General features: G+C 40.4%; 1 protein-coding gene across 2 annotated transcripts in view; it reads right to left on the reverse strand.

Annotated features, from left to right (window-relative positions):
• Nucleotides 1–518: 518 nt before the first annotated feature.
• SNAP91 (synaptosome associated protein 91) overlaps nucleotides 519–21,553 on the reverse strand; it is a 108,811-nt gene continuing 87,776 nt past the window's right edge. The window contains exons 19-28 of one of the 2 annotated variants that reach the window (XM_084827018.1): nucleotides 19,993–20,076; nucleotides 15,700–15,783; nucleotides 12,301–12,444; nucleotides 10,361–10,507; nucleotides 9,475–9,505; nucleotides 8,893–9,004; nucleotides 6,139–6,219; nucleotides 5,271–5,375; nucleotides 3,690–3,792; nucleotides 519–1,982 (exon numbers count right to left, since the gene is read on the reverse strand). In XM_084827018.1, the coding sequence (XP_084683144.1) occupies nucleotides 3,700–3,792; nucleotides 5,271–5,375; nucleotides 6,139–6,219; nucleotides 8,893–9,004; nucleotides 9,475–9,505; nucleotides 10,361–10,507; nucleotides 12,301–12,444; nucleotides 15,700–15,783; nucleotides 19,993–20,076 (881 nt within the window). In that variant the 3' untranslated portion in view covers nucleotides 519–1,982; nucleotides 3,690–3,699. The remainder of the gene's footprint in view (nucleotides 1,983–3,689; nucleotides 3,793–5,270; nucleotides 5,376–6,138; nucleotides 6,220–8,892; nucleotides 9,005–9,474; nucleotides 9,506–10,360; nucleotides 10,508–12,300; nucleotides 12,445–15,699; nucleotides 15,784–19,992; nucleotides 20,077–21,553) is intronic. The other variant, XM_084827017.1, reaches the window with a different exon arrangement.

Genomic DNA, 21,553 nt, shown 5'->3' on the forward strand with positions numbered 1-21,553 from the left:
CACCTTTTTCAGCATTACAATATCCCTTTTGGGACAAAATCACTTTGACTGTTAAAAAAAAACACAATTTCAAGTGTACATAGTGATACAAGCCAACACCACAGATTTCTCCTTGACATCTACAATAAACACCTTTCCAGTATATTTCTCACACTGATGGCCCTGCGTACACTCTCAAGTGGCAATCTTTTGCACACTTTTCTGGAATTAATCCAAACTGGACACAGTGGAACATTGAGTAAACATGCATAGGATTGCACTGCAGACTGTTAGAACATTCTCTGAATTGTTGTGGGAAATGCTACAACAGCTACATGACATTTAAAATTCCAGAAAATTCAAATGAGGATTTGATGTACATTGGATATGACTTCTCAGTTTTAGAAACAAAACAGCAAGATCTCCCCAGCTTTGAACAGGTATATCAAATCTGTAGACTGCAGCTATTGTGCCCCTACTATAGACACAAAGTAGCTAATTCTGGGTAACTGCTTATGAAATTAAAGGAGACAACTTTTGTGTTTGAATTTACTTTGATCAAGGTGTTTTATTGCATCTCAGAGGGTATACATGCACTGGGTTTTTCTCAAACCAAAATACAAAGAAAACCCACTTTGAAATTCTCTCTCTAACTCTCTGTCATTACAGTGTATGTCATCCCCACAATAAATTCAGATACAACCACTTTTTTAAAATGGTACCATATATTGATTAAATAGTTAATTTGAAAGACTTAGGTGAACATCTTTCCAACCTAATATGCTTTTACGAAGAGCTGCCAAGCCACTTGTAACACTGATCAACAGTGACCTTATTAAGGAATCAAAATCTTAAGCCAAGCCATCAGCACAAACAGTATGAGAGAACAAACTAAAACGTTAAAAGAACAATTTTTTGTTGTTGTTGTTTACAGTAAAGGGTGCAGTTCTCCAGTTTAGTGTGACTTCTAATCACTGACAGATATACAGTGCTGTATGGGGATGGAAAAAAAAAACTAGTCTAAGGCATATACATAGAAGCACCAAACTAACAGATTTAGGTAAAAGCTGAATAAAAAAATAAAAATACATTTTTCATGATTTGCCAGTTACACTGATTAGCTGGACAATCAGCAAAGCTGATTAGCCTGACAATCCTTGCAATGTCTACCTTGCTACAATTGTTTTTTCTCAACTACATGGAAAGAAACTTACCCTTTACTTATCTTCAGTGCATTTAAAACAAGAGCTGATAAATAAACTGGTTTTTAAAACAAAAACAAAAGATCCGTAAATGTTTTTAAAAGAAACATGTTAAGGTATTTTCAGTTATTTTTTAAATGATTCACAAAGCAACTTGATGGAAGATGTGTTAAATGGGAGTTTTCCTTTATATTACTTTAAAGTATAATTTACCTTAACATGTACAGCGCCACAAAAATAAAACATATCCCACAACAAATTGAGATTCTTGCATTGGGGGGGAAAATGTATTCCACACAAAAGAGAGTTTGTAAGATTGAGAGTGCTTTTCTTACTACCCAATATCATCACACAATTGTTTTGTATAACAGATATACAAGGACTTCAAAGGGAAAAATTTAGAGGGTTTGCCAGAGTTATTTACATTAAGACCTCCAGAAACACAGACACGTCGCTCCAAATGGCTCACCACACAACAGCTGCATAATCCGTCCCTATTGGATAGGTTCAGAAAAGCACTAAGAAGGCATCAGAAACATACATCCATTGTTTAAGTTGTAAAACACATAAATAATAATCCAAGTACACAAACTGAGAAAGAGAGAGAGAGAGAAGGGGTAACAACTAAGGTAGTACACATTCCTAATGTTCACTTTCACAGCTGTGCTACACGTTTTGGAAGTAGGAGAGAAGTCTGAGTAAGCACTGGGTTTGGTAGTGGTGGCTCACTTGGAAACTCTGAGCAACAAAATTCTTGTTTGCAGATTCCAAACTTGCATCTTCAGTTATCCTGTCAGAAAACTACAGTTATGAAGGGGGGAAAAGAGTTAAAGAGATCAAGTAACAAGCATCTGAATTTAGTTTCATGATACAACTTGCCAGAAGGCTTAGAACAGCCTTCCCAAACCTGGTGTCCTCTCCATTTTTTGGACTATAACTCATATAATCCCTTACCATTGGCCATGGTTGCTGGGGCTGATGGGACTTGCACTCCAACACACCTGAAGGGCACCAGGTTGGGAAAGGCTGGCTTAGAAGATGGAGAAGAATATGTACTAGGCAGAAATGCATCTTTACTTCCTTCAGTTGTGTAAAGGTGTTTTTTTTTCTTCAGATGGCCGATTATATACATATTTGAAATCAAATGTTCATCCACACATTCTATCTATCTATCCATCCATCCATCCACCCCCCCCCCCAGTTGTCCCCTGAGGTCTTATGAGAATGCGTTATTGGTCTTTCCGCAGGCAATGGAATGTTGCCAAGTGGTATCCACTCGTTGGAATGCTCTCCCATATGAAGTTGGAGAGGCAGAAATGCCTCTTGAAAACACACTTGTTCACGCAGGCTTTCCCTGACCTGTGGGGGATTCTGCTATTAACCTGTTTTATTGCCTATGGTGCTGTAATATCTTAATTATGCATTGTTTTTATCTTGTTATCTTGTATTTTATTATGAACTGCTTAGGGATTTTAATACATTGGGTGGTATAAAAGTATTATAATAAATAATAAATAAATATATCTATAGAGGGTCTCACACACATTCATGAAAACTCTTCCCCCCACTAGGCACACCTGGTTAAGATGTTTTCTAAACTGAAGATCATGTTCTTGTTGTGGAGAGGCAGTCAGGGATACCTTGCATGATCATAATTTAACATGCAACACAGATGCTCCCATGCAGATGTCTGTATATGCAGAGAACAACTCCCTGTACTTTTTCAGGGGCTGGGGCAGGGGGGAGAGGAGTTGCACCTGGAGCCAAAATTGATTACTTTTTCAGTGCCAGCTGAAGACCTGTTTATTTGCCTTTTGATCTTTAGCCATTTTTGGTTTATGCTGAGACTCTTGTTGTATTGCGATTTTTACGTTATTCTCTATAATCCACTTTTGGTTTGAAAGCATCTGTGTTAACATCTAAGAAAAGGTGCATACTAGAGCTCAGCTGGGATGTGTCACAAACATTTTCACTTTTTGCAAAATGTACTCCCTCCCGTTGGCTTCTTTTTTTTTTTTTGCCCCCTTGGCAAAAGGGTGCACACCAGTTTGCAAGGGGGCAGGTTTGGGGAGAAAGTAACACCATTATTGAGGTAACCAGGCTGTAGGTAATGCAGTATGGAGGAACAAGATCCACAGAAGAATACTTCCAACAGAATGTGCATTTAGATTCGCATCCCACTGTGAGAGAGCAGAATGCATTTCCTCACCCCTCCTCTCCTGTCCCCACCACAAGCAGCCGTTCAGGGGGACAATGTTTGCCACAGGTGTAGAAAAAGGCATGAAAGGAGAAAGGAAGGTAGGATTTCTTTAATAAACATTGTCGCATACACTCCAAAATGACCTTTTCAGCAAAAATGAAAATAAAAATCAGGCCTCAAGGACATTCAACACAGTAATAAACCTTCCAAACTGAGTTGGATTTTTAGAATCACCTGTGAAATACCAGAGGGGAGTGCAAGTAAGACTGACTATATTCCAGTGAAGGATGTAAGAAGCAATTCCATACCTTAAATAGTTCATAAGAAATCTTTGATGTTAAGATCTGCTAATGGGTCCTTTGTTGGAGGTTTCTTGGGGCTCTGAGTAGCCGATGTAGGAGTTGGAGAGAGCTTTAAAAAGCAAGAAACAAAAAAGAGAAGACATGAGCATGAGAATAACGGAAAGAAAAATATTAGGATCCTGTTACAAGCAAAATTAAGATGTGATGGAGATTCTGTGCATGAGTAGTATTCCCACTTTCCAGCTTGTCCCACAGATGTAATCAGCTATTTTAAACACATTTTGGGTGGTTCCAGATGGACAGCTCCAAGCACTACCAAAAAAACCCATCGTGCAGCTATTCTGTCGTTTCCTCCTTAATGGATTTTCTAGGGTAAGAAAAGGGACAAAAGAAGCAGTAGGAAAATATGGGAGGGTTGCAAGTGTAAGACAATGTCATCTGTACCCCCCACATAAAATTCTGCAAATGAAAAAGGGCTTTGAGTTAAACATATCCAGAAGTGGCACATACTATATTAGCTAGCATTTGGCAGTTACGTCATGTGTTTCACGCTGCTAGTAGTGGCAGGGAAGTTAAAAAAAACAAGTGAAGAGATAGTGGCTTGTATCACAAAGAAAGTTTTACTAGAATAAACTTCCCCCAGCCTTTAGGGTTGGGGTTGAGATACTGTTTTAGTATCCCCCTGTTAAGGAAGCTTGATCCATGAGGACAGGAGGGCCTTTCCGTTATGGCACCTGCCTTATGAAACTCCCTGCCCAGGGATATGGCTTTTGTTTGGATAGGAAGTTGATCTCTCTCCAGTTTGATGATGAGCACTAGGCTATTATTTGAGTTTGTTGGTGATTTAATGCAGTAGTAACTGGCCACATTAGAGATAGCTAAAAATAAAACAAAATGGACAAAATAAGACATTTTGGTTTTAGCTAAAGAAAAGTAGTATGGTTTTAGCTAAAGAAAAGTAGTATGCATGTGAATTATATTAATAGAAAACCCCCTGAAAGCTAGTGTGGTATAGTGGTTAGAGTGTGGGATTGGGACTCGGGAAATCTGCGTTTATTTAATTAATTTATTACACTTCTACACTGCCAATAGCTGAAGCTCTCTGGATGGTTCACAAAAATTAATATCACAAAATACAGCATAAAATACAATATCAAATATAATAGCTTACAATCAGAGTAAAACCTAGCAGCAATGAAGAGATTTAAAATGCAGTAGCAGATTTAAAACTGTGGGTTCTATTCCCTACGCAGCCATGAAGCTCACTGGGTGACTTTGGGCCAGTCAGTGACTCTCAACCTAGCCTACCTCACAGGGTTGTTGTGAAAATAAAATGGAGAGGAGGTCTATGTCAGCTGCCTTGGGTTCCTTCCAAGAGGAACAAAGGTGGGATAGAAATTTAATTAACTACCTAAAAACAGAAATGCTTCTAACATGTACTTGCATATATGGTTTAACATTTTCAATGTTCAAAGCAGTTAAACAAAGCAATAGCTGAGAATACAGAGAGCCATGTGACTAATAGGAGGCAAACAGCCAAACAAGCTTATATTTTCCTAACAGCAGAGACAAATTGTTAACCCTTACTTGTGCACCAGGTCCTGCAGCTGCTCCAAATGGTGGCCTCATCATAGGCTGTCCGTACATAACTGGCTGCTGTGGCATCATTGGAACACCTGCTCCAGGAGGTTGCTGAAAAGTATTTGAGAAGGATGAATGGTGTATGCACTAAAAACAAAGGAAGCCTCGGGCTTACCTGCCTGGGGCTCCAACAAGGTATTTACAAAACAGGTACTGCTACGCTCCATTCTTCTGGGAATGCACAGTCTAATTTGTGTCAGAGTTCAGACTAGAAGTGTTAATTCCATACCCCTCTACAGCCTCTTCAGGTAGTTTGTATTACCATAGGTTATGTGCTGGCAAACCCCAGCAGAAGCCATGTGTATTCTACAGTCACAAGAACAGAAATGGGTGTTGGGTGCATCATTCAGCATCCAGAGAATCAATTTCTGAAAGAGCATGTCTGTTGCCCTCAGGGTTCAAAAGATAAGCTTTAATCTGTGGGACAGAAAAGCTCAGAACCAGCCTGTGCTGGGGCATGGGCTGAAGAAATCTGGGACACGGGGGTGGAGTTTCCAGTTGCCAGGAGCAAAGCTTCAGTGGTTTGCTTAGCTTTTTCCCCTTCTGGAAGCATCCAAACTATCCAACTTAAGCAAGCTTGCATATAAATAACATGGGGTTATTCATATAACTTATGACTTTTGCTTTTCCCACTGCAGAATTGCTGAGTATTTTTTTAAGGGCAAGGTGCAATGTCTTGGTCATAAGTCAAAAAGGAAGCAAAGGTCAATGGGAGAAGCGGCAGGTGGTGGTAATCCTTCCTGGCATTGCGCTTGGCCAGTTATTTTATTTATAAAAATAATAAATCGTTATTAGTTTATAGCATTTCACTCACCATTCCAAATCCTGATCCAGGCTGTGTAGGGGGAGCACCTGATGTAGGAGGGACGGCACCTGCTGGAGGCACAGATCCTGTCTACGAACCAAAATAAAAGACACGCCGCCAACTGATTAGAGTTTCTACTACACTAACACTGTTAAAAACCCCAGTATTCAATTCCAAAATGAAGTTACTGTTCAACACTCAATACAGAAGTCCATTTTGCCATTTTCTTATTCTGCTAAAGTTAAGTTGATATAGAACCGGTTAGTTATGTTAAATGCTATCATGCTGGAAATAACCGATTTCAGGCACAATCTATGCATGTTTTAGACAGAAAAAACTTCCTACAAACTCCCAGCCATGTAGACAGGCTCTGTATTCCTTGCAGGTTTTCTTATTGTGTGAAGAGAACCTATGCATGTACAAGCAACGCAATGATGTAGCTCAGATATATTGCTACTTCTAGATGAGCCAATGCTCATTTGATGTCAGACTACATGTCAGTGTGGCTTTCCAGCTGCATCTGTCACGTCTCTCTGTATGTCTACTATAAAAAGGTAAAGGTGTCCCCAACCAGTTGTGTCCGACTCTAGGGTGTGGTGCTCATCTCCATTTCTAAGCCGAAGAACCAGCGCTGTCCAAAGACGCTTCTGTGGTCATGTGGCCGGCATGACTGAACACCAAGGTGCATGGAATGCTGTCACCTTTCCCGCCGAAGGGGTACCTATTTATCTACTTGCAATTTCTTGCTTTCGAACTGCTAGATTGGCAGAAGCTGGGACTGAAGACGGGAGCTCACTCCGTCACGCAGCACTCGGGTCTCCGACTGCTGTCCTGCTGACCTTCCGGTCTGCAATTCAGTGTCTTAACCACTAAGCCACGGCTACCCCATGTCTACTATAGACAAACAAAAAGAAATGAATCCCACTTACAAAAATATTTTAATTATACACTTTGGGTTGACTCTACACTAATTTCTTTAAATTACATAAAAAAAACTTTTTTGTCTTATATAATCAACTCATAATTCTCATAAACTTGTTTATCCCAAAAAAATAATTAAAATAGGGCATGTTAGTAATGACTTCAGTCCAACTGATTTCAATGGGCACTATGTTCAGCTAACTTAGTCTGGCTCCAACCCTTTGTCTAACTTTTCCAGTTGAATGCTGTAACAGCACAATCATATGCATTCAGAAGTAAAGCCTATTGAGTGCAATGTGAGTTGCTTCCAGATAAGTTGATATAGGATTTGTTTTTGGAGGAGTTGAAATATAAGGAAGACACATTAACAATGACTAGATTGGTGAAGCATTCCAGTCACTCTCTTCTACTGTACTAAAAGCAAGGATATCCTTCAAGAGCATCTTTCAAGTTAAATAGAGTCTAAACGGGTTTGTAAAGTGAAAACTCTCTGGAAAAGACCCTGATGCTGGGAAAGACTGAAGGCAAAAGGAGAAGGGGACGGCAGAGGATGAGATGGCTAGATAGCATCACCGATGCAATGAATATGAACTTGAGCACACTCCAGGACAGAGCGCAGGACAGGAAGGCCTGGTGTGCTATGGTCCATGGGGTCACGAAGAGTCGGACACGACTGAACAACTGAACAACAACGAAGTTACTTCATCCAATACATGTAAGAACCAATAGCATTGAAATTGAAAGTTTACCCAGTTTTAAGCCAGCTGTAAAGACAGAGAATGGTTTCATTTTTATTAGTTTAGTAGCCAAGTGTCTCAGTTAGTAAGACTTTATGAAGAAAGGCTACTTACATAAAGAACAATTGTCCAACCTTTCTGGTAAGGAAAAAAACCTCATTACAAATTGAGTTTGTTTAGCATATACAAACATATTGCTTTTTCAGAATATTGGGTAGTATCCAGCTTATGCCCTCCCTGATTCTGTTGTGCTCCACTGATTCCTTTCTGCAAATGGTGGGTCCCGACGATTCCATTGTGGCAGCAGAATCCACTGCTTACACAGAGATTAAGTGCTTCCTACAGGAAGGCCCAGAATGAACAGAAACACTCATTTCTGGATTGGGACAGGTTGATGGAGCTCTCTTATGCGAGCTTCACTGACCTGCCCTGTTCCAGAAATAAGCATTTCCACCCATTTAAAGTTGCCCCTAGAAGTGCTAAATCTCCGTTCTGCAAGAGGTGGTCGCCACTTGCAGAAAGGAATCAGTGGGGTGCCAAAAAATCAGCAGGCATGTAAGTGCCTGTTGGATACTGCCCCTTGCTTTTTCTTAGGCTGAAAGATAATCATGTAGTACAAGAAAACACTTGTAATATTTAACTATATAAATCTTTCTTAGAAATAGTACACTTACTCACAAGCAAAACTTGTACATGGTTTTACAATTTTCAGTTGCTGACAATTTGCTGTACTATTATTAGCTGTAGCAACAGCCTAATCCTGAAAAAAGTGCTTAGAAGGAGTTATACTAACATTGCACTAAGCATAAACTCAAAACATGTTGCCACTTGAGCATTGAGGAAGCGTTATGCTGCTACAACAAGTGATAACAATGTAATTTAAACAATAGCAGGATGGGATATACATTTCCTAAAAAACTTCCTAATGTTATCGAAAACAGGTTTTGTGCCAGACAAGCTGGAAGAATAATTTTGATTTTCTGGGATGGCAAAGATTTTGCTCATGGCAGAACTTATTGCTGCAATCATAGTTTCCCAATATATCACCAATCATACTTCATATGCAATTTTCCACAAATATGAAGCATCCAGTAACACTACGTACCAATGGTCCACTTGGAGGAACGCCAGTTGACCACGTTGCAGGTGCTACTTTTGGTTGCCAATTGGCTCCTCCTGTTAACTTCTTCTCTCCTGCATTCCACTGAAGGTCTCCCCTAAGACAGGCAATGATATAGAATGCTACTATTACTCTCCTAAGGGGAAGAACTGGAAACAGAGCAAGATTTGGGGTTGGAACCTTCGTAGTACATTTAAATTTGTCTACTACTGGCTATTACACATTACAAACTGAAATGGCAGAATGTTCCTTAATTTCCACTATGCCGGGAAATATACAGCATGTCAAATACTCGGGAGAAATATTACTGTTCCATTCTGTCATATGACTGTGACCTCTCAGAAAATAAAAAACATAGTTTTCAGAAATTTGCTGACATGACCATTTTACTTTTTCACTTTTCCAAATAATGGATTTGAAGGAATACGTAAGAACTGACAGACTATTTTTCAGAAGCAGAGCTTTAAAAACACTGTCTACATTATTATGTTAAAAGCATTACAAATAGAAAGCAAGCCACTGAAAAGTACACTAACATCTGGAACTTTGATTTTACTAGCTACTTACTTCTTTGATGTGGTACCAGAAATGCCAAGATCTGCAAAGATAAAGAAGTGATTTGAAAACTTGTTTAATATGATAGGAGACTTCATTAGTTGCCCATTTCACATATAATCACTCCCTATCAACATGCCTGAAGAATGAAACCTCTTACTACTGAATGGGTTTGTGAGCCCACTGAATCACTAGGCATCTTAGGGTTGACTGACTTAAGCAGCATTTATTTAGCTATGAAAAGATAGAAGTAATGAAAACAATGCACAATCAACCATATATCAGAAAGATTTCAAACACTTTTCGCTTATAGTTCCAACAGAAAGACGTCATTTCATTATCCTATCTGATCTCCAGGGGTGGGGTGGAGGAGAGCATCTTCTTACAAACATATGGCCCTGATTACTTTCAACTGACAGTTAAAACAACAACACACAGTGCATACTCAGAAAACAGAGCTTATTGTAAGACAGCATCAGCTCGTCATTCATGAAACCACAAACTTAATTTTCTGGACTATTTTAAATGCCACTCTTAGAAATATAAAACAGTTTATTTGGACCACTATTTACTATCTAATTTTTAAAAACATCTAAGTTATACATTAAGCTTCCATTATACAACAAGCCAACTCAGCAATATAAAAAATTATGTACCTCGGAGTCAAACTTCAGGATGAGAACAGGAATTTCCTGTCACACAGTAAATGAAAACCTAATCACTTTGTCTTCCTATATGGGAAGGAACACATCCTTTTGCAATAGCTAACAAACAGACAATGCATATCTGAAAAGATGCATACTGAGCAAAGTCCTTATAGCTCAGGTCTGGCTGACCAGTACAATATGTCACATATCACAAAAAATCACTTTCAAGCCCAGCAGTTTTTCCAACTTACTTCCTACTAGGTTTGCAAGAGAGGAATCAAGATCACTCCCAATGCCTTTGGTTGCAGCTGAAGAAGTAGTGGCTGTGCCTGAAGCAGATAGAGGCTGACCAGATGGCATCATAGTTGGCATAAGGAGGTCACCTAAGCCATCAAACACTGGAAATTTAAGAACAGTAGTTTAGGGCACCAGTCTGTCATATAAGTAATCTTGAGGCAACAGACATCTAAATAGTCCAGCCATGAACTTTGTAACACATACAAATAACTACGTATCTTATAGTACTATAATGTAGAATTAATGTCAGTGTAATGCCAATGGAAGACATGCATGCTTTTTGACTAACACACTGAGATATACTCTAATCCTGAACACAATGTATTCTAGCACAACAAGACAAATGCCTAAATGATTGCTAACTTTTTTTTTAATCTTGAAAACTCTTAAGATCTTGCACACCCTGCATTTTCAACATTAGTAACTATTTAGCTTCCCAAACTATTATCATGAAATCATACCAAAATAAAAATAAAGTGGTTTTTAAAACAAAAACGAAACACACTTATACAAGATGAGGGTAAATTCACATATTATGCTACAAGAATCTTCTCATGGGTCTTTGTTACTTTCTGATATGCTAAAGTGAAAGGTTAGGGATACCATATGGCAATAAGTCTATTTGCTATAAACCTGGGAAGTTTCAATGTATCTCCCTCAACTTTCTCTATACCAAGCACTTATGCCCTCTTTACACCCAACATATATCATCACATTTGATGGACAATTCTTCTTGGATTGTTCTAGATAGTTTCTACAATAGGATGCATCAATAATGTCAAGGCAGAATGTGTGGTCATGAGCACAAAGAATATTTTCTCCAGCTGGTGAATATAACATCTGCTCAAGATGAGCAAGTGTAAGAAAGCCAAATAAGATACCTTGTAATATGATTTCCTGGGACAGAAGTATAAATAAACCCATAACTGTTAAAACTACTGATGTTTTAAAAATACATCTCTTTATCTTTGTAAAGTCCATTGGAAAAGTAACTGTAAGTTGAGTTCTCCCACCTCACAGAACTACCTCCTTTCTAGTATCTATATCTAAGATAATGGATTTTGTTTAAGAATTGTTGCTTAAAAATTTACAAGACAGAATCCAATATCGACATGAGTTAGCCTAGTTTTACCAGCTCAGGTATCATCTTTGGAAAAGATACCAGAACCCAGCTGATATCACCCCTCCATACCTAATTAAGTAACAATTTGTAACCTAGACCAATGTTACATGGTAAATACACCTATTCACATCAGATGTGCATGCTAATGTTAGTAAGCAGAGTTGCACTATGCTCTGGCAAGCAGTCAAATAAAACAAAGCAATACTAAACTATTTGGTTTTTACTTATTCTGTTGCAGAACTCACCCAAATTGCAAATTTGTAGCAAGGCCCCAGCATGGAAGTATAGAATGAAAGAGATACAAACAGAAATGACAGAGCAGTGATGAAAAGTTAAGCTTTGCGCCAAGGGAGGAATACCCTGGAGCTCCATTATATTTAACTTTTTGTGCCATACATGCTTGGGAAAGGGTCAGCAACATAGCAAGACCACACATCCATATGCTGAGAATACAGTACAAAGTGTCTGTGATCTTAGAGGAGCTCCTTTTAAACGAACATGCATAAAAAGCACATGCAAAAAGAGAATGTGTGCACTTTGATTCGATCTGTGTTGAAATCCTACAGAGGATAACTGAACAGAAAGAACTGTTTTTCAAATTATACATTAGAACTAGGGCACTAAACATTTACACATTTCAAAGGAATACAAGACAGGAAGATGTTTGTACCATCAAGGAACTCCTGAACGCCATTTGCACATCAGCATTGCATTTCAGAAATGAGGGGGGAGCATTTTGTTCTGGAAATGAACAGGAAAACCTTAACTCACCTGAGGGATCAAAGGAACTGCCTCCAGGGGAAGGGGAAGGGGAAGCTCCAAAGGCTGCTTCAAAGTTGGGTTGTAGTATAGTAGCCTGAGCTGGTGTAACAGGGGAAGGTGATGGAGACGGAGCAATAAAAGAACCTCCAAAGCCTTTAACAAGTGAAAGAGGGAGAAATGAGCAAGTCATTTGATAAACACTAACAATTATCTCACACACACAAACACAGAACTAGAAAGTGTACCTTGGGGAAAACGCACGCTCTTCCCTACCCCAGGCTCAGCCCAATCCGTGAATACCAGCAACCTGACTGGATAAGGGAAAAGATACTGACCTGCCTTTCCACCACCATCCAATTCTCCAACATTATAAGTTTTGGCTCCCCAGCACCTGCCCAGCTTTTGGGAGGAGATAAAGAGCTGGGAATGTCCCAGCAATTCTTTTCACTGTTTGAATTGTGGAGGATTGCTGCAATGAGATCCAAGAACCTCCAACCCTTCAAGAACTCCAGACTTAGTTGTATAGTTGCACAGTTTCAACTGTAGAACAATCTGTTGCCCCAAAGCTGAACCACTAAATGTTGCCAATGCAGTTATGAATACACAATACTGCAGGATGATTCAGGCCCAATAGCAACAGTTTTGAATCTTAACGAAGGTTGCCAATAGAGGTTGTAATCAAACGTACACTTACCTATGATCATGTCCTACAGTTTCTACAGTAAAAGCTAAAATCTATTTCTTAAGTGTTATAGATCTTTTTTAGAGAACCAGTCATCTCTTTTCCATGTGAAACAGGGCCACAGTAGATACTACACACAGTTTTTCTCACAGCTTTTCTTTTATTGCATTTGTCTCCTGCACTTCTTTCATGGAACTCTAGGCAGCATACAGGGTTCTGAGGTAGTCTCCAATCCAGTGCAGGCATTGACCAGATCCAAACCCAATTAGCTTCAGCAAGGTTGATGATTCAAATGCCATCAGACCACCCTTTTTTAAATTAAAAAGCAGGTTCAGGAGGGAGTGGTGGATAAGGAATGAATGCTTAACTCTTTCAAGTAAAACATAGCTTGGGGAAAGGAGGCAAGGTTTTGACTGGACAAACAGCCCTTAGGGAAGGGGTTAAGCACTCACATCCCAACTGCTACTCCTTCAAGTTGTATGGAAACCTCATGAGGATGCTTTTCAATTTACAAAAGAGCATCTGGGAAAAGTTATATGCATCTGTATACAATGTCTAGTGTGGCCCATAGTTAAGAAAAACATGTGTTTTCTTGAACTGTACATCTAAAATAAATGCTTAAAGTTTATGTTTGTCAGAATGAGTGTTTTCTAATTAACTTATTGCTACTTCTGCTTTTCTGGGATCTCACTGAAAACCTAAAACAGCAGAAACAAAAGAAATTCCAGGTAGCCAGAAATGAACACAGGAACCTCTTCCAAAGCAGAAGGGAATTCCTTGTCCTTCTGAAGACACTTGCATTAATAGCTCCCTAGTTCAAAACCTTGGGAAGAGGAGTGGGGAGAGATAAGACGTGTATAGATACCTGAAGGGGAGACAGAACCCTATCCTCCTTGCTGACACCCAGGAAAACTAGAAGAGGGTAAAGATGACTCCTTCTACAAGTTGCTGGCAATGTTAAGGAAATGAAAATTCTCAGTTTAATTGCCCATGTACCCTTGACTGGACAGGCTTTATTGGGCTGCTGTCCTATGCCTTCTTCCCAGTCTATTCTTTCAGATCTGGCAAAGATGTAACAACTAACCATTGCTTAGGAATCTGGCCATTGCAAATTGGAGTTCAAGTGTACTCAAACCAGGGTTGGTAGTGGTTAACTGTAATGCTGCACCAATGTATGGGGTGCAGAAGGAACTGCAGCCCAAACCCTAAACTCTGGTTATGGTTGCACTAACGAGGAATAAAGTGAAAGGTATATGTTCCTTCTATCAGAATATAATAATGTTATGCTCCCTATCCAATAAATACTGTGGTACACACACCAATCCTCCTCTTTGGTCCAGATCATGTATATTGATGGGCAAGTGCATACACATCAAAGCCCTCATTCTTTTGTTTCAAATTCCCTTTCCTGTCTTTCAAGAACCCTGGTTCCAATAAATTAACACTTAAATAGTAAATATCTTCACCTGTATGGTGGTCAGAACTAAATTAGCAAATATCTAAGTTAAAAGGTATACTTGAAAAACACACACACTCATTCCAATCACAGCCCCACCTTTTTACCTGTTATATTAACATACTGTAATTTGAGAAAGACAATCTATAGCAGTAGGTGAGAGAAAGGGACTGAGAAATTAACATGCTTTTTTGGTTACTATGCAAAACAAAATATTCAGGTAAGAGTACAATTTAAGAGTCAGTCTTATTACTACCAAATGTCTGAAATCCATAAAAGCCTTCAAAAACTAAAAGTCAAAAGAATATTTTTAACGTGAGAGTTGGTTTATGCTTATACTTCTGCTATTACATGAAAGCTTGGCAATGAAGCTTTCATGCTTTAAAGGATTCACCTCTACATTGCTGAAGTCCAAATTCACTTTGGACTATAAAAAAAGGAAATGAAATTGCAATTACTCTGTAAACATATTGCTTATTAGTAATAGCATTGTTATTAATTATTAGTAATGGAGAGCTTTGCTACTGAGAAGTAAATAAAATGGATATATAGTGGGTAACTATTTCCTACACCAAACTGGAGGGCCAAGTAGAAACAGAATCCATGGAAAAGGATGCCTCTGCATCAAACATGCAGGATAAAATATACTTGTCATCACAGAAGCACTCTTAGCATAGTGTACCTTACATCCTGCAGTTCTCTCTTATAGGTGTATTGGTACAGATGATGCTGTGTGGAAAACTCATTTTAGGTGACTTCAGTTTTATTCCCATTTTTTCTATAAGCTACGCCTCAAATCATCCAACCTATTCTGAAGATGAATTCTATTGCTATTGAATTCTTCCTTATTTTATTTAATTCATTTTTACCCTGTTCCTTCTCCAAGGAGCCCAGGACACCATACAAGCCTTGTCAGTGCAGGATATTAATAATCCATCTACATATTGGAACGTTTCTTACATGGTATACTCCATGTGGACAAAGGCTAAAGAAATTTGTCAGACTCATCATCATTCTGCAAATTCCAAGCTGTTCATTGCAGAAATACCTTCTGCAAACTGAATAGCTAAAGAGAATATAGAAATGCTATACGGGCTTAGAAATATGTTTCTAATGCAGCAAAGGAAGTGAGGCTTCCTGCTTCTGTGAACGGTTGCCCAATATCTGTATCAGAGTACAAAAATATTGGTTTACAGCAGAAAAGTAGCCAACAGAAAAAAAACAAAAAACCCCACCCCATTAAGAATGGCACGTAATTATTTTTCATTACCAGCCAATAGGTCAGCAGCAGTGGAAGAGCTAGAAGCAGCTTGGGTTGAAGACTGGGGTTCAGGCGCGCTACTTCCAAAGGCATCTACAAGTGTTTCCATGAGGCAGCAATAAAAGGCAAGAGGATTTAAACAATGAATATATGAATTTATCAGTTGGGGGAGAGAAATACAACCATGAACTACCAACATGACAAACATCGTTCTTCATGGTTGTAGAGGAATGACCATCAGTAAAACAGAAAGGACAGCCTCAAGCATAGGAGTATTTTTGATCACAGGCAGCCTTTCCAAAAGAAAGCAAAGGAAGGGTCCGTAGAGACCACCTTACACAGAGTAGTAACTTGCCATGGTGTGCATGTAATCACTTGGCAAGTCTGGCCACAATACTACATTTGGTCAGAAGTCCAAGGAAGTGAAAAGCTTCTACTCAAGACTTGTCAGGACAATAGAGATGACCAGTGTAAAGTGCTTACATGCACATCGTGGCACATTATCACTTAGTAAATGGTCGTCTTTATTACTCTGTGCCTGATTTTAAAAATTCAAAGCACTGCTCATGCATAGCGGTGTTTCTATACATGTATAGTAACATGTATATTATACATAAATAGTAACACTGTATTCTATACATATCTACTCAGAAGAAAACCCCAGGGAGTTAAATAGAACTTATTCCCAGTGTGTGACTGCAGTCCTATACAACCACTTAGCACTATCTGCTACAAAAGCCTTCATCTTCAGAGTGAAAGCCTTTTATTTCTTTACTTAAGCAATGGGGAATCCCTTACTGAATTACCAGTTTGCAGCTGTTGATCTGAAGCAAATCACTTGGTAACAATCCACCTCAGAAGTGGGCAACCATTCTGAAGTCAAGGGCTTCTTGTTGGAAGTTGGTCAGGGGTCTCATACTGGTGGTGGATAGAGGAGGTCCCAAAGTGGGCAGGAAAATCCAAGTGGGTGGGAAAACCTGTTCTCTTTCTCCCCTTCATTATCCATTTATTCTCCCTCTCTCATTCTTCCATCCATCCATCCTCCCTCCCCCACACCATTCATTCATCCATCCAGACACTTTGGAGGGGAATGGTTTTCTGGATCCATTTCAGTTGGGGTTCAGGCCTGTTTTGGTACAGAGACTGCCTTGGTTGCTCTGTATAATGACCTGTGTTGGGAAAGCGACAGGGTGTCTGCCCCGTTAATACTCCTTGATCTCTCAGCAGTGTTCAATATCATCAGTCATGGTATCCTTCTGGAGTGACTGTCCAAGTTGGGAGCACTGCTTTGCAGTGGTTCCACTCCAACCTGGACGGTCATTTCCATAGGGTGGTGGGTACTGTTCAGCTCTATGGTTCCACAGGGCTTGATTCTATCTCTCATGTTGTTTAACATCTACATGAAACAGCTGTGGGGGTCATCCAGAGTTTGAGGGTGCTGATGACAAGCAACTCTGCTTCTCCATTTCATCTCAGGCAGGTGTGGCAGTGGATGTGCTGGACCAGTATCTACCCTCAGTAATGGACTAGATGAGAGCCAAAAAACCTGAGGCTCAGTCCAGGCAAGACTGAGATTCTGCTGGTGGGTGGCCCCTCTGTCTGGATGGGGGAAGTGCAACCGACTCTGGATGTGGTCACACTCCCCCTGAAGGAGCAAGTACACAGCCATTAAACCATTATTGTCATTGGAGGCTGAGGCAGCGTCTCTGGCGCAGAGTGCCTCCTACCAGCTTTGGCTGATAGTCCAGCTACAACCCTGTCTGGACAGGGCTAGCCTACCATTAGTGGTTTATGCTCTGGTAACTCCTAGGTTAGATTACTGCAGTTTGGGCTGCCTTTGAAGACAGCTCAGAGACTGCAGTTTCTTCAGAATTCAGCAGCCAGGTTGTTGACTGGGACATTTAAGTCCAGTCCTGGTACACCAATCTGTTTTGGGCCAAATTCAAAGTGCTGGTTTTAATCTATAAAGCCCTTCAAGGCTCAAGACCCCAACACCTCAAGGACCGCCTCTCCGTGTATGAGCCTACCTAGTCCCTGAGGTCAGCTTCAGAGGTCCTTCTCTGTGTGCTCCCCCCACAAGAGAAGCTTGGGGGGCATCAGCTTGGGAACGGGCCTTTTCTGTGATTGCCCCATGCTTATTAAATACTCTACCCCAAGGAAGCCTATCTGGCACCAACACTGCCATCTTTTCAGCACCAGGCAAAGACGTACTTTTTTTCCCCAGGCATCTGGACATTAATTATGGCCTAATTGTTGCGGGCTGCTTTTGTGGTGTTCATTTGAGGTTGTGAGCAGGGGAAAATTTTGTGCATTTGTATTCTTTTTAGATTATATCTTTATGGTATTTTTTAAATTTGTGTTATTGTGCTATTGTGTCACTTTGAGACTTCCTTTTACAGTGGGAAGTGATACATAAATTTAATAAATTAATAAATATTCACTGGACTACTGTAGAAAATTGTACATGTACATGAACGCTTCAGCTAGTGCAGATCGCAGCTGCCAGAATGTTAATGGGTGCAGCCAGATGGGATCATAGTTCAGTGATCCTAAGGGAGCAGCACTGGTTGCCTATTTGCTTCCAAGCCCAATTCAAGGGGCTGGTGTTTATCTATAAAGCCCTAAATGGCTTGGGACCCAAAAATGTGAAGGAACAAGCCTGCCCATACCTTAAGTTCTGCAGGGAAGGCTTGTCTCCAGGTGCATTCTATTGTTGCGTGACAATGAGACTTCTCTGTTATGGCACCCAGTTTGTGGCACATCCTCGCCATGGAGGTGTAACTGGTCCTGGCCTTGTAAACATTTCTATGATTTTAAAAGCGTTCTGTTTGCCTGGGGATTTTAAGCTGTACAGTATGTATTACGGTTTTTTACTGCCTTTTATTGCTTTTTTTTTTTTAGTATATTCTGTGGTTGTATAGCCATTTTTAGTTATATTTATTGTTCACTGCCCTGACATCTTTTGCTGAAGAACAATGTATAAATATCCAAATAAATGGATGAATTCATCGTCCATATTCATTCTCTCTCATACACAAACACGAACACAGTTATTCCTACAAATGTGTACAAGCATGCACGCGTGCGCGCACACATACACACACACACACACACACACAAATACTCTGCTGCCCCTGCTCCCTGGCAGTCTGCTGTTTTGCACCCCAGCTCCCCTAAATTCAGAAGAGCCTGTAAGACAAAGAGGCCATTATTCTGATGCCGTTCTAGGTGCTTTGCATGTATGCGCCTGCCAGCATCCTAACCAAAGCGCATGGCTCCAACAGCAGTGTAGGAATGCTCTAGGTGCCACAGTCTGTGACTAGGTTGTATATGTGCCCGGCAGTCCACCCACCCCTTTCTCTTGCTAGCTCTTCTATTTCTCCTCATGGCGACAGCATGATGGTACAGCGAGATCAGGAGCTGCACAGAGGGAAGGCCAAGGGGCCACATGTGGCCGGTGGGGTGCCCACCGCTGGTCTAGATGGAGGCTCTGCTGTCTATAAAACAACCCGTGGAAGCTTGAAGACCTTAAGCCCGTGTATGCTAATATTTCAGAGGGGAAGATTTCACAGAAATTTCATCTTTGATATTTTGAAGGGACAAAGTTTAATGAGTGTTAGTGAGTGAGCTGCCAAATTAAGTGACTCATATCTACAACCATCTTGTAAGTGTGATAGGTTTCCACAATTTATACTGAAATTCTGCCCCTCACCCATAAAAAAGGAGGGATTTTCTTATAGTGTAAACAGCTGGCATTGCAAAAAAATTATGTATTGTGCATGACAGTATTCCCTCACTATTGCTAATATGACTTTATTGTTTTATGTTATTTTCATGTGTTTAAGAAATACTTTCCAAGACGTTTACGATTTTATACCTAACTCCATACAAGTGGAACCAACTTTCACACCACTCCTATGGGAAACAAAAAGTCTCCCAACTCCATTCCTTACACTATCTACTTATAGACATTAGGTAGCTGGCAAGATACATAAATACGCCACACACAAGCATCACTGCAAAGCACTCAAACTATACACTGTAGTGCAAGACTGTAATAAAGCAGTTACTTGAGCAAGAAAGCTATTCCATGCATGGAATGTTAATGAAAATGAGGACAGATAACAAAATGAAAAAAAATCCAAAATATTATTTTATAATGAACAGTTAAAATGCATATTCAGCTACAACATTCCATGAACAAAAACCTGTTAAGAAATTGTAAATTACTAGCAAAGAAAAATGACATGGAATTGAAATGAAACGTGAAGTTCGCTAATGGTGAGAAGGAGCAATACCCACCACCAAACAGGTCAATCACACCTGAGGAGTCCACTTTAGCTGGGGAAGCAGTGGGCAGGGACGATGGTGCTGCAAATGCATCCACTGCAGTAAGCATGATATATTTTAGTATCAGCAAATAAGGAGCAATGAGACCCAACTACCTTGAATCCATGACAATATGGTAAATATACATTGACTTTTGAGATACTAGTACACATATATTCCTTCTACAGTTATCACACAGTATCCAAATTCAGTTCTTTATACTACACTTTAAAAGGAGCATATTTCAAGCAGAATGTAGCTTTAAAGAAGACAGTTCTCTAGTCATTTCTATTTATCTTGTATACATTCGAACTTTGCACAGCATTATGTGAACGGATCTGCTTGAGCCTCAGGCTTGCATGCTCCACCTCCCACACCTCTGCCAGAAGAGGAGCTTGAAAGCTTCTGCTTCTAAACTAACCAGAGTTCCCAATTCCAGCTAAACTCAGGAAACTCTGGTTATTTCAAACAAGCCAGGATCATGCTGTGGTTTATCATCCTGGTTCGTTTGAACTTACCAGACTTTAAACTAACTAGAGTTCTGGGAGTTTGGATGGAATGGGGAACTGTTAATTTTAAAGTGGAAGCTTCTGGTCCCCTCCTCTGGTTCATGCTAGAAGGGCGGGGGGGGGGGGGTGTTAAATATAAGCCTGAGGTTTGAGCAGACGTGTTCATGTAACACTAAACTATGTCTTAGTGTGACAGCTGAACTGGCCCAATACGTCTGTCTGTATTTAGGGTGGTACAAGATTCTTCATGTGATACTCAAGTGAAGAGGCGCCACACAATTAAGAACATGGGGCCATGCTGCTGGTCCCACCCCGAACATGATTCCATGCCCAACTTCCATGCATTGAGCAAAGGTTTGAAGGTGAAGTTGTTTGTATCCATGGAGGAGTCTCCACATGACCAGGAACTCTGATCACGCAGCACTCCCAGTTGAGTGGGAAAGCCTCTACAAGTACAAACTGAGGATAGGGGGAAGAGCTACAGTCAGGGCCAGAAATATTGGAACAAGGGCAACTGTTTTGGCCGTTGGCCTCTGTACACCACCACATCGAAGTTGAAAGGAAACACACCCAGATGGGAGCGAAATCAGGACTTTCAGCTGTAATTCAAGGGGTGTGACAGAAGTGGGGCACTAACCATTCAGGAAGTACAGCCAGTGGCATACGCACACACCCATCGTTGGTGGCTCATACGTAATGGAACAAACCAACATCATTTCAAACTTAAGGATCACCTTTGATACCTGGATGAAAATCCTTGGCAGTCAATGACTGCCTGAACTCTGGAACCCATGGACATGACCAAATGCTGCGTTTCCTCCGTCGAGATGCTTTGCCAGGCCTTTACTGCAGCTAGGGATGGCGGAGAATTTCTCCCCGAAACTATGGGGGGCCGAGCGCCAACGTGTTCGCCCCCCCGAACAAGTTTCGGGGAGAAATTCTCCGCACCACCCCACACCCCCCCCCGGGACGGGACTTACCTTTGCCGAATGTCCCTCCCGGCAGCGGGTCCAGCCAGCGGTTCG

Source organism: Heloderma suspectum, chromosome 1 (assembly GCF_057233095.1).
Source record: "Heloderma suspectum isolate Gila_16-S chromosome 1, 16-S_ref, whole genome shotgun sequence".
In the NCBI taxonomy this organism is placed as follows: domain Eukaryota; kingdom Metazoa; phylum Chordata; class Lepidosauria; order Squamata; family Helodermatidae; genus Heloderma; species Heloderma suspectum.